The 13,984-nt window shown below is 40.5% G+C and overlaps 2 protein-coding genes across 2 annotated transcripts; one reads left to right on the top strand and one right to left on the bottom strand.

The window, feature by feature from the left end:
- Window positions 1-545: 545 nt before the first annotated feature.
- LOC149106336 (uncharacterized) lies at window positions 546-4,004 on the bottom strand. The gene is made up of 4 exons (XM_089298800.1): window positions 3,941-4,004; window positions 3,042-3,251; window positions 2,408-2,578; window positions 546-2,169 (listed from the first exon to the last, which is right to left on the bottom strand). Exons 1-4 carry the CDS (start codon window positions 3,995-3,997, stop codon window positions 2,098-2,100), a joined length of 510 nt encoding a protein of 169 aa, XP_089154926.1. The 5' UTR covers window positions 3,998-4,004; the 3' UTR covers window positions 546-2,097.
- A 3,372-nt stretch (window positions 4,005-7,376) lies between these two features.
- Window positions 7,377-12,945, top strand: LOC110067597 (uncharacterized). Its single transcript, XM_089298771.1, has 3 exons — window positions 7,377-7,522; window positions 9,334-10,066; window positions 10,932-12,945. Exons 2-3 carry the CDS (start codon window positions 9,361-9,363, stop codon window positions 12,704-12,706), a joined length of 2,481 nt encoding a protein of 826 aa, XP_089154897.1. The 5' UTR covers window positions 7,377-7,522; window positions 9,334-9,360; the 3' UTR covers window positions 12,707-12,945.
- The last annotated feature ends 1,039 nt before the right edge of the window (window positions 12,946-13,984 follow it).

Below are 13,984 nucleotides of genomic sequence, written 5' to 3'. Positions count from 1 at the left end.
CTTAATTAAAAACACTTTTACCGTAGGCTATAATCTATTCAACGCTAGTTCAGCTTCACGTGCAGATCGTTATCTGACATTTGATCAAACTTAGTTTTCTATCGAGCCATTCGAACGCCACCAAAGTAGACCAAACATGCGAAGTACGCACCTGAACGCACTGCTCTAATCTTTGACCGGCTGAGTCTGCACTTGGTGGGGCATAGTGCCAGACCTTCCTAGCGGAGAGCGCGAAACTGGGAATGATAATTGCAACACGAAGACGGAACAGTATACGTAGTGACAAAACTGTGGCTACTGACTTAACAAGCAACTGTATGATGCTCCTACGAACACCTCAGATGTTGGAGAAATCGGGGATCAACAAAGGAAACGCAATGAATTACCTGGCATTCATCGACCGAATCGTCCAGGTTTGTGCTGTAAAGCCCCGTGACGCAATTGGCCGAAAAGAAGAGGAGCCTGCACTCATTGTGGTCCGTTGAAGGAATACCCAACGCTCCCTACCCCCCAAAATATCTTTTCATATTTCGAGCTGATACCAGTTTATTTTTGTTTATTTTATTTACGAAATTTAATTTTACTTATTTTTCTCATAATTATCATAATTATTCGATGTTCCGGGATGTTCCGGGATGTTCCATGTTCCTGGTTTTATCGACGGCCAAATGGCGATGGGTTTTTGTTCATATGAAAAATACGAATTAAATTGTTGATATTGCGTGAGAGCGTCGAAGTGGTCCAGGGTCTTGGCAGTGTCTTTGTGCCTCTGGATTTAGCGTGTATGAAATAAGATTTACACATAAAACAGTAGAAACACTTTTTACCCTTTCTTTATTTAGTTATTTTAACTTTCCGCAGCGTGATTCATTTACAGTGGAAGCTCTCTTAACCGACACTCTCGTAAGCAGACAGCTCTAACTATGACCTCCTTCGCAAAATCCCGTCTGAACTCCCATACAAACTCTGTATTTGATTCATTCCCATAAGAGGACATTCCCGTAAGCGGCCGCGGACACTGAGGACTTACGATTTAGGGACTTTTCCTTTGTTCGTAAGCTCCCGTAAGCGGACATCTGAAAATAATTTCCATGTATATCGCATTGCAGTTCATACTGCTTTTAGAATTTGTTAGTACGGCAGTTATCTGTATACAGATATCGCCATTATCAAAAACGAAACAAAAAAATCATTTGAAACGGTGGTATTTCTTGCATTCCCAATGTTTATTGTCGGCTGGGCAAGCTCCCACAACTCTAGTGGCTGCTTACGAGAACGTCCGCTTACGAGAGCTTCAACTGCGAACTGACTGACTGAACGACCGACCGACTGGGATGACTTTCTGACTGATTGATTGACGGCTTTCTCACAGGTCTTCACAGTCAATTGTTTTCGGTGACGTCTCCGAGACGAACGGCACACTTTTCGCCTCGGACCACGTGACCCGAAAACGATTGACCGAGGCGAAATATCGAGGTTCAGGAACTAAGCGAAGTCTAGGATGCTTACCATTAAGCTAAAAATCCAGAAATTTCGGTTGAAAGTCAAATGGATAGTAATTTTCCGGAAAATCCGTTCGGAAATTGTAGACTACCTAAGAGGTAGTCCTCTTTTTCCGTTCGGAACGGAATGACGGGAATTTCCTCACCATTTGGTGAATTTTCCAGTTTCCAGTCTCTCATCAGCCGAAAACAATTACGAGAAATCGAATTGCAAATGGTAAGCGCCATCTCATTCGGTGGGTTTGCTGATGTTAGAAAAGCCCTTACCATTATTCAATGGTCATCCCAACCGGCTTATTCTGACAAATGATAAGCACCCCTAGTCTTCTTCGCAGTGGTTTTTTGGGGGTGTCACGCAACGCTCCGAGCTTTGCGTGACATCCCAGTAAACGGCTGTGAAAGAGACCAGGCAAAGTTCGGTCTACGTTTCTCCTCGAATCCCTTCGGGGAGGAGCGCGGGCTCCTTCATGAACAGCAGCTATAGTAAATCGTAATGGTAATGAAGCCCCCTCCTCGCCCCCTCCTGAGCCTACTTCAGGAGTGGCTAGCACATACTAGCAGAAGCCCAAATTAGACTACTGATTCTAGAATATCTTTACTGAGTAAATTTAAAGTAGTACACGATAAAATCCCCAGTAAATAGCAGCATCGCTGAAAATCCACAGATCTGAAACGAAAAAAGTAAAACTGTCTTCACTGTTGCTTTTTTAAATTAGTAGAAATGTGCAGACTTGAAAGCCTAGACCGTGGAAGTAAGAGATTCAAAGAACTGATCGATTTCAAATCAAAATTACCCTATTTATAGTCCAATGCCTCACTAAGAAGCCTTCCTGACATACACGTTTGCGTATTAATATTGCTTATGAACGAGAGAAAAAATTCAAGACACAAAAAACAGATCTTACCGCTGCAATTTGTAAGTGGCCACATGTTTGCTTCCCAGCATGCCTCAATGCCATGCACAGGTCAACCTTCCCAAGTGGGCTGGTGTAATTAGCAAGATGAGTGACTTCGTTTAGCAATAAAGAGCTTGACACGAGCAGTAACATGGCACTAAGTATGCTGATAGTCATTATCTGGGAAAACAATTTTCGGAAAACACTTATTAGGAAGTAGTATAGATTGACTATAGCTATCAAATTGAAAGTTCTCCAGGGCCCCCAGGGTGCATCGGGACCATCATCCCTTAGAATCGAGTGAGTTCGGAGTATTAACGGCAGAAATGTTGCAAAATTGAAACATCTTTTCCCCAATCTTCGGTGCACTGCTACAGTGAAACTTAAATATGCTTACAGAGTACAATAAGAGTGGGGAAGCCACTGGCACAATTGATACATACGCATCTACATATTATTCAAGATATATATTTTAGCAATTTGTGATTATAAATTATAAGCAGAATCAAGCACATATCTCCAGAAAATTAGTCAACTCAAAGCTTGCTCAATCGGCTCCAGCAAAATTAACCTGATCCTGTAAAAAGATCTTATAAAAATAATAGGAAATAAAGGCTGTTTAATGCTAAAAAAAATTGCTCACGAGAACATTCCAAACTTTGCCGATTTTGTCGCTGACAGTTGACAAGGAGAACACAAACACGAGACTGACGAACAGCCAAAGTGTGACGGTAGAAATCAAAAAGAACGACAGTCGCTCCATGTGGTCTGGTCTCGGCACATCAGCATCGGCTGTTGAACTGAAGTAGCTATTGTATAAAGAAATTATTACGAACGCTGACATCAGCAAAATCTGTGAAATAAGAACAACAATATCAGAAATTCAGGTTAGCTACAAAGTCCGTTTTCCCGGGGGGGGGGAACTCCCGTATAAAAACGACGGGGGTGCTCCCCAAGCCTGGTCTGAAATTTTGATAAGAACCAGTAAGAGGTACCAAGATCCTGTTTTGTGGGCGTGGTTTGAAATTTTTTTCACCCCTTAGAGGTACCAATTCTAAATTAAAGCAACACATTAATTGACACTGCGAAAGCTCCTGCTGTGGATCTCATGAGGTTGAACACTCTAGTTTAACCCCTAAATGGTACGACGAACATTCCCGTCCTTTTTATATTGGATTTCCCCCCCGGGAGGGGGGGCAGTTTGCTGATCTGCCCTTGGGTATGATGCAGCTAGTCAACCGCAGTTTTTTTCTAATATATTAAAATTTTCTTACGACTGGTTTCGAATACGTATAGTATTGAAGTGAGAAATTGAAAAGAATATCAGTGTATAATTAAAGATTGAAATTAAAAATCAGTTTACTTTCACTCACTGAATCTGACTGGAATCGTTAAACTTCCCACCCAGTGTGGAGTTCGTACTGAAATTTCAATTTTCAGGCAAAACACCGACACTAAAAAACACCGCTTACACATGAAGCGATTTTGAACCATGTTGAACTTTAAACGTAAGGAGTTCTAAGGAGAGTGATGATAACTTACAAATTCTGCTATTTTGGAAACTGCAGCTGGGGATCTCAAATACTCGGAACCAGACATTTTTTCGTCTTGAAAACCTTTGTACAGAAAATGAAATGGAATTAGTAGAGGTTGTCGCTACATTCGAGCGAAAACGAAACCAAATGTCATTGCACCTCGGTGGTCCTCAGTCACCAGTGCAAAAGAAAAATGAAACAAAAATGAAAGGGTTTTTTCCCTGGCTAGGAAGGTTAGGACTCGTTTAATTCTAGCGAGATATTTCATGTCGCCACGTGTTTCAATCTGGAATGAGATATATAACACTTCTTTATCTTCCCATTTACGCAGAGAAACGTTGATACAAGAAGCAACGAAATGGAAGGTATTCAAAAATACCACATTGGACAAAAAGGTAAAGTAAGCAGCTCTTTTTCAATTGTCATATAGTTCACTTATGTATCAAATTACGATCTTTGATTCTGGTGCTAGATGCAAGGTATGTAAATGCGACAGTGGACCACTCTACACGGAAACATAGTCAACACTAAACGAAAAATTGAATAGTCGACATAAAACCAGCAAATACTCTACCTTATTAGATTCAAAGAACGGAGAATTCGTGAACTAAGTCTTTCTGCTTTTCAGTTAAATGCTCAAGATGATTCCAATCCTCAGAACCTCAAATAATTGACCTCAAAACCTCAAATTACACTCACTTATTTCCGTCACGTGGAGAACTGAATGACCTTCGCCACAGGAATCTTCTGTTACTGACTTCTTTAAGACTCCTAAATGTACCTTCTTTAAAATGTTAAACTAAATAAATATCAATATAGAAAGACATTAAAACGATGCTTCCCGTTGTTTATCCAATTCGCCTAAACATAATTTGAATATAGTCGGTTGTTTTTTCCCCGCGTGACTAAAATAGAAAATAAAACGACAGTTTTTTCACTCCACTCCCCAACCCGACGTCAATTATTTTTCGTTGGAAACGTGCATGTATTACCTGAATTTTTTAGAGACAACTCGAAGGACTTTATTGAAATTCGCAGTTGACACTGTCATAGCAAGATCATCTAGATTGCTATAAAAATCTCACTATAACTGTCTCCCAGAACTCTGATTAGTATAGCTACTGTAGCATTGTTTACTTATAATTAGTGCTGCTATTGACATTAAAACTGATTAGTATTAGGATTTCTCACTTCATATCATGCAGTAGCTTTCAATTGACCAAATATTTTTAAAAGGTTCTGTTTGGTACTGCCGGGTAAGAGGGACAGGTTAAACTTAAATCAGACTTGGCCAGCTCTTCCCTCGATCACTCAAATTTTGTATTGTAAATTTTGAGGTATTTACTTTCAGCAGTTCTTTGTTCCGGAGTAACTTCAACACCGCAGCTGATTTCAGCATGATGGGGTATACATTCCCTTTTTCTACAATGTGGTTTTGGGTTTTTACTGCGAAGTCCGTAGGGCAGAGGACTATCGAGGTTAGAGTGTTATACTGGGAAAGGCACTCCAAGTAAGCGAAATGCTAGTTCCTGATCGAAAACGTGGCCTTCAGATGTCAATATTTACGTCAGCTTGACACAATACGACAATCGACATACCAGAAGATCGTAACAGAAATATATGGAACGCCATAGCTGCCTAATGATATACTTATTTACATTATTTAGGGACTGGTCAAAAAGTATTGAGGGGGCGGAATAGAGAGGGGGTGGCTCAGGACCGCTCGATTCGGAGACGAGCGCTCTAACCATGAGGCAACAGCGCCTCCTCGAAAAACTGTTCACATGATGAATGTCAAATTCTGGTGCACCCCATCCTACACGCTTTTTTTCCGGTTTTTGCCTACCGTGTGTGCAAGCGTAAATTCATCATGTGCACCCTGCTGGTTATCCCTAATTGATTCATTTCATGATTAAATAGCATGGCATGATAGTAATTTTGAACATTTTGATGTTAAGTAGTTTGTGTAACTGTGAGTATGTAATTGTGATTTTATTTTCAAGTATGCAGCCAGGTAAAGACGTTTTATAGTTTCTAATTTAGTTAGGTACTTATTAGTAGGCGAAGAGCCACCCCGTGGAAGTGCTACTAATAAAGTCATTATTATCATTATCATTGTCATTATCATTATCATTATCTTTATCTTTATCTTTATCTTTATCTTTATCATTATCTTTATCATTATCATTGTCATTATTATTATTATTATTATTATTATTATTATCTTTATTATTATTATCTGGGGTAATTTGGAACAGTTTGGTCAAATGACCTAAACTGAGGTGTGTTTTGATTTTTTCGCTCTCCACGATCGCAGCTTGATAGCGGCTTCGCCACGAAAAAAACCCCCCTCTGGCACCCAGGGTAACTGAGAGAAGGATTTTAGTTTGTTTGAAAATACAGTTTTGTGTGCCTATCTGGAGGAAACGGTATGGCATCGATGAACTGACCTGCTTTCCCAGGAAGGGTTGAGAAACATTCACTAATATCAACTAAGGGGAAGGTGGTCTTCCAACCTTTCTTTCTTTTTCCACCTGCCTGAGACAAAATACGTTTTTCCCTCTTCCCTTTTCTCACGATGTTTAAGAAACATATCGTTACTGAAAACACTAACTACAGTTAGCCAAACGCACCACCCCTGAAGGGAATCGTTTAATGAAAGAACGTTTGTTCTACTGAAGAGGTCTTGCGATCTGTAAGCTAAGAGCGAACAAAGCCAGCAAGTTTCTTGGCCGCCACATATGGTAGGATGATAACTAACCGCACAAAAAAGCAAATGAGAGTTTTCTTCCTGTGGACACAGTCTACTTTGATGATAAATTTCCATAAAGCTGTAATTCGGTTGCCTGCCAGACCTCCCACGCAGACAATCTTTGGGCTCGTCACGCAATCTTCATTCGTGTGGGAGGAAGATTGCGTGACGAGCACAAAGAGCGTCTTCGTGAGAGGCTAGGCCTAAACATGGACCCCTGGTCCATGGACCCCCTATTTTTACTGCCCCTAAAAATACTGTAGTAAACAATAATAAAACAAAAATAAAATAAAATAAGTAAATTGAAAAAAAACAAAACAAAACAAAACAAAAAATGAATTCACAGTAATGTTTCAATTCAATAGTTAATTAATTTTCAACTTTGCAATCTTTCACAAAGTCACATTAATTTTAATATAAAAATATGAAGGTATTTATCGTCGTGTAACAATTTAGTTATGAACCGTCAACATTTACCCAGCATGAAAACTAACATAATCAGGGCTTAAATGAACTGCAACTTTTACAACTGACAGTCACCTTTGTAGAGCCAAAGTAAAATCATTTTTAACGTGGCAAATTCTGTTATTTCAAAACTGCTCACAGCAAAACTAAAATGTAACTAAAATGTCATATATCAGCGGTCTTTGTTTATACGGGATAGTTAAAATAGGAGGTCCATGGACCTGGTCCGCGGAGGGGATCCATGGACCAAGGGTCTATGTTTTGTACTCTCCCAATCATCGGTGGATATCCGTCTACAACGATCCAGCGACGATCAACTTCCCGTGTGGGTGTTTAAAAAATTTCAGTTCATAGGACTTCCAAGATCCGCAGGTTTGTTTGAGTGACTTTGTAGTCACGTAAGATATCTTTGAAGCAGTATGTCATTGCTACAGATGGAGAAAACGAAACGAAGCTACCATCATCACGGTGAAATGAAACCGAATCAACAAAGCAAGAGAACCCATCATTGCTGTCGTGATTGCATAATTAGCGTAGACTGTACAGTAGACCTGCAATCCTGTGCTCGGATTAGTCAGAATAGCATTCCTGTTAGCCAAAATAACACTCAGGTTAGCATGTTCACGGTTAATGGTTTCTCTAACTGTTTTATTTGTTGATTTCGTTTCGTTTCGCTCGTTTCGGCTGTTTCGTTTCAGTGGTTTGTTCGTTGTTTTGGGTTTTCAGTAGCACATGTCGTTCGTTTGGCCGCACCTGAATAAATGAAGTCGTTTTCGAATTAAGCTCGAGTCTCTAGTCAACCCAGTCGAGTTAATTTTGATTCAACGTTAATTTTCTCCATCTCTTTGTAAATTATCCATCTCCTTGTCTTTATAGCGCGGCAGATCTGAGCAGTCTGACTGATGTCGGTTTATCTGAGTCATGGCACTGCCAGAGAGGCTTACGTCTCGTTAAATTCTGCTCAAAATGACTTGAATTATTTTCTTCTTGAATGCAATACCGCATTTGTATCAAACAACTCTGTTTTACGGTTGAATGCCCAGCCATTCCAACCACTTCAGAGAGGGGCGCTTGCCAAACAGTTGTCATGAACATATTACAGGAAGGCGTGTACTTAAGCCTATCAGTAGAGAATTCTGAGCAGTACAAAAGTCAGTAGCCCGTGTGGTGTTAGGGCGAGTTGGTGGTGAGATCGGTTTATATTTTCGCTTCGTTGTGAACAACCAAAAACAAGTTTTCCTTGGCCAGTCATGCGAAAGAACGATGGAGTGGCCCCGGGGGAGTGGCTAAGTTCGCGTGCTACGTATACCTGTGCACCAAAGTTGTTTCATTTTTTCTCTGGTGTTTGCAGAACTAATGAAATATATCTTTTTCACTAAAGCAACTGTTCTCTCGAACGCCTGCTCGGACGTGCAAACCTTCAATTTCGATACGTCTTTATTTCAAGTCGGCCTCACGCTGAGTTGAATCGGTGTCAGTAAGAAAACCCGAATAGAGGGCCTAGGTTGGGTTTGACCGGCAGAGCGAGAAATGGCACGTTTTTTGACTGAACGCTGAAATTTGAGATCAGAAAAATTTACTGATAACTAAAAGAAACCGATAATATTATCACTGATATCTCAGGAATGGCCGAAGATTCAACTGATAAATGAGATTCCAGCAACCCCATCAAGACACACCAATATCTACAAACAATAAAAATCAACAAAAAATAGCCGTGAACAGTCGCGAAGGTTCATGGCTGGCCTGCCGAGTGGTACTAGGCTAAATAGCACTCAGGTTAGCCCAAATAACATTCCAGTTAGCTTAAAGTTAACCTTTTGACAGAAAAGGTACTCTTTCGCATACCTTTAGTTGAAAAATGGTACCCCTCTCACATGCTTTCATAACCGGCCCGTGTAGTGGTGAATAAAACGCCGAAAAAGGGAAATATTCTTGTCATTTTTACGCAGTGCTTAATGAATTAAATGATACAGCCATTTGCCTGGCCAACAGAACCCTAGCCTGTGACTCGGTCTCTCTCTCTCTCTCTCTCAGCGAGAGAAATGAGAAGGCAGAGTTATCTCGAGCGAGTGAAATACAATCATATAACGAGGCTCTCAAAGAGGCAGCATAACCTTACAAAACTTTGTTTGAAATTAGAACAATAAGCGTATAAGTAGCTTATTTCTTTCTCTACCTAGCACTCAGATCAATAACAGAATACTCTCATGGCTAGCGCAACACCAACAGTTTCATCCAGTAAGAAAACGACCAACTACGTCCGCTTGTGTCGTCTCCTTGTTGATGTTGGTACCCAGGCCCTCAGGGACACACTTGATGTCATTCACGCACCAATAAATCTTCATGCAGTTTTGGCGGCAAATAAACCCACTTTACAAGGTCTCAGATCGAGAAGAATTATCAATGCGACGCAATGGGGCAGGCTTTTTCCTTTCAATCCTTCTTCCGTGTCTTCAAAAACCTTTGACACTACTCTTTTGATGGTTCTGTTAAGAAATTTGTGCGGCTTACCTGCTCCGATAACCGGATGGGACACACTTCCCGCTGCAACGGACATGAGTCGTGAAGCGGATATTGCTCGTGTTAAGTACTTTAGAAACACCGTGTACGCTCATGCCGAACAAGGGTCGGTTGATGACACAACGTTCAACGCCTACTGGCAAGACATCCGGGACACTCTGGTGAGACTAGGAGGAGTTAGGTACAGGGCAGCTATTGATAATCTGGAAACTGAGTGCATGGACCCTGAAACTGAAGATCACTACAAACAACTTCTCATTGAATGGAAAAAGGACGAGGACAACATTAAAGATGAGCTGAAAGAGATTGGGAACAAGATGACAGATGTCATGAAAAAACTTGATGATTTAACAGCAGCAACTGTGACTAACAGACAGGAATCAAGCGATGAAGGTAGGTTTTAATAACATTAATTTATTATATGGCGGTGTCTCACAAAGACTGGGAACTACCGAATTCACGAATTTGATTGGTTGAAATGGATATTGACCGCGGTCTAGATCTTCCCATCTAGACCGGCATCTAGCTAGACCGGTTTCATTTTGCGTTGAAAAAGTAGCAAACTAAAATACAAAAATGTTCACCATTTTCTTTTATTTTCTTCACAATCATTTATGGAAGTGCCAAAAAGCCTGATGACAAAAAAAAGTAAAGAGGACGAGCAAATTTCGGCAGGCTTAAGTTACGCTCATCGCCGTTCGCAAGCAAACTGTCAGCAAACCAGTTACATTAAACGAATTAAATTTTTCTTCTTTGCCATATAATAAACATCTTATTAACCGAGCTAAGTCGGTCTGTATGGGAGAATCTTGACCTCGGTCGTGTGTACAGACCTCACTGCGTTCGGTCTGTACTCACGACCTCGGTCAAGATTCTCCCATACAGACCTCCAGCTCGGTTAATAAGAGCTAAATATTTGTAAGTTTATTTAGATCAATCGCGTTCAATTGTATTACTTATCAATTGTATTGTCGTGGTTTACACAGTCGCCTAAAGGCTCCTGTGTATAGAGAGAAAATCCAAGTGACTTGTGGAAAATTCCATCTAGTATACCACAAGGAAGGGTTGCTATTTGTAAGTTGGTTCGGATCGATTGCGACCAAATGGCGTCTATCGATAAAAAAACATACGGCTTCAAATCGAAAACCCTACTAATTTGACTATATGGGAAGGAGACTTTTTTGGTGTAGCACTTAGTGTAAGCGAACACTATAACTCTCGTTTATCTAACCTTTCCGTACCTTTTGTGCTCGATAAGGTGGATATTTGAAACTGGAAGAATTGGTGGAGACCTCTTTCATGTGTAGAGAGAAACGTCACGAGAATGAGCCTCTCAACTATTACTGTCAGAACTGCAAAGTTTGCATTTGCGACAAGTGTGGACAAACACGTCATGCAAACCACACCAAGGTGGATATCAAGAAAGCCGCAGAAGAACAGAAACAAAAGATGGCGGAGCTTGTGCAGGAGATGAAAGTAGAAATTTCTGAGCACATGACACAAATGGAAAAAACAACAGAAATGTTGAGGAAAAGCGGAGAGAAAATTGCTGCCGCTCGTAACAAAGTGTCAACCACTGTTGAAGAACTCATTCGAGTGTTAAAGGAGCACGAGATCACCATGGTGACCAAGTTAGAGGTTATTGAAAACGAACAGCAAAGAGATTATACAACACAGTTACAACACTTTCAGATATCCGCCACGCAACTGAAAACTTCTGTGGAAAGTTGCGAAAGAATTTTACAAGGAAACAACAGCGTTGAAATTCTTGAAGCACAACAAGGTGTCATTGACAGGTGTAAAGGTCTCCTAAATGCTAAGAAAATGAACATCTTTAAACCATCGCATGTTCAATACAAGACAAATGAAGAGGGCATCCAGAATGTTAGACGCGCGTTTCTGGGTGAAGTTACTGTTAGTACAACTGATCCTCTGCAATCAGTGGTGGAAGGGAAAGGTTTAAAAGAGGCCGAAGTTGGAAGAGAAGCTAGCCTAACAGTCACAACCAAGAATGCAGAGGGAAAACGATGTTATAATGACATCGATCAGATTGTTGTTAAAGTCTGCAATCCGTCAGAACAGGACCTCGACACCAAAAATGAAGACAGCGAAGATGGTAAATATAGCGTCACTTACACACCCGAATGTGACGGGTATCATGACGTGGTGACCGAAGTTAATGGTCAACCGCTGACTGGTAGTCCATGGAGTGTTCACGTGAAGCCCTATCAATACCATGTCGTACGGTCTTTTGGATCACGTGGTACAGCACGAGGAAAATTTGACCACCCCCGCGACATTGCAATAAGTGACAAAACAGGAAACATTGCAGTAGCTGATGCCAATAATGACAGAGTACAACTTTTTAGCTCAGATGGAATTTATTTGAGAGAGTATGGTCAGAAGGGACTTAACGCTAAAGAACTAATTTATCCCAGGTTAGTAGCGTTCAGCAGGTCTGGTGACGTCACTGTCTTTGACTCCTTTTGTAGCATTTCTTGTTTCACTGAAAGTGGTCAGTTTATTAAAATTATCTTTAACAAAAACTTGATCGGACCAGTATCCATGACCATTGCTTCTGATGGCCGCATGCTGGTGTGTGACTGTGCTGACAATACCGTCAAAGTCCTCTCCCCTGATGGTACTGAATTGCTACAGTCCCTTAGCGCTCCAAACCTTGACACGTCCCCGTGGTTAGCCTTACTACATCAAGACAGGTTCTATGTCACCTATGACTTGGTTCAATGCGTCAAGGTATTTAACAATGATGGAGAATTTCTACATGATATTGGTCAAGAGGGGCCAGGTAAGCTGCTTCGTCCTGTTGGACTCGCTGTTGACAAGTTTAACAACTTGATAGTCTGTGACAACAAAGGTGACAATGTTCAAGTTTTTACGCTCGAGGGAAAATTTTTAAACTCGGTAAAAGGAAAAGCCACTCAGCTTGAGAAACCTCGGAGTGTTGCTGTGTCTAAAACTGGACAATTGTTCATTACTGATACAGAAAAACACTGTGTGCATGTTTTTGAGTAAACAATTGTTTTGACGCTTCGAAGTCTCGTTTATCGGTCGTTTAGTTGATGAAGGCCATCAAGACAGCCAAGAGAGAAAATTATTGTACTTTTTCCAATGGTTTAGTAAAATTCCCCTCTCTTTTGCAATGTATAATTCTAATTTACAGGTTGCTTTTAACCTTGCTTTGTTGACTAAAACTAATGGAATAACTTGAGAAAGTTTGGACTCATAAATGAAATATTTAGCAAGCAAGAGAATATGATTCACTAAAAGAAAATCTTTATCAAGGTCAAATTTCCCAAAAAGAACTCCTAAAAGTGAGACGTTAAGCACAGTATTGATATCCTTTGCAATCCAAAATAAAAGTTCTTTCCAAAAGAAACTCGATGACTTACAAAAAAACAATAAATGCTCCAGGGATTCCTCCTCAGCATTGCAAAAGGCACATAAAGGGAATTTCACCATTTTGAACTGATGAAGTTTTTTTTATTAGTGAAAATAATTAGGTTTAACAATTTATATTGGAATTCTCTTAGCTTGATATCTAAAGAATACCTTTTCCAGTAAATGCATTAGCAGGAGTTAGCTTCAACGAGCGAAATTCGTTGTAGACCAACTTAGATGTAACGTTCATTTTACCTCAATGCAATTATTAATGCAAAACAAGTTTGATCCAAAGGAGAGGGAGCATAATAAGGGTTTGTTTTGATTATAGAACGCCATTCCTTTGGGACAGCATCTAAAACACCCAGGGCAAAGGACTAACAAGAGGGGAAAAGAGGAACTCAGAATTTTGTCACTTTTGAGAAAAACGCTCTCCTTAGAAATCAGGTCACCAACCTTGAGAATTCCTTAGTTATTGAAAACCGACTGGAAAATGGATGCCCCCTCGCTTAAACTATACTTGTTGTTCCAGATAATTTGATTTATTGACCCTTCATAAGATAACGAGTCGTGATTAGTCATAGTAGACCAGGCTTGCAAACACTCTCTGTAGAAGACAGGAAGTATGGGTTATTGACCAAGTGTGAGGTCAAGATGGCTGGATATTGACCAAGTTCTTTTTTTGCGTCTTTGTGGACCGAGACGGAGTCGAGGTCCATAAACTCGCAAAAAGGGACGAGGCCAATATCCAGCTATCTTGACCGAACAAACTTGGTCAAAAAAGTATTTATTCTATGGCTTTCGGGGAAATTTTTCTTGCGGGACACGGCGGGTAGTCCCGAGCGAACTAGTGTTTACGGCTCAAGAGTTGCAAAGGTGACACCCTTTGCATGTGTCGCCTCCGACAAGTCC

Source organism: Orbicella faveolata, unplaced genomic scaffold (genome assembly GCF_042242905.1).
Source record: "Orbicella faveolata isolate gen_17 unplaced genomic scaffold, um_ofav_v1 contig_3, whole genome shotgun sequence".
Lineage (NCBI taxonomy): Eukaryota > Metazoa > Cnidaria > Anthozoa > Scleractinia > Merulinidae > Orbicella > Orbicella faveolata.
Note: the sequence above shows the minus strand (reverse complement) of the source record. Positions and strands in the feature narration are given on the sequence as shown.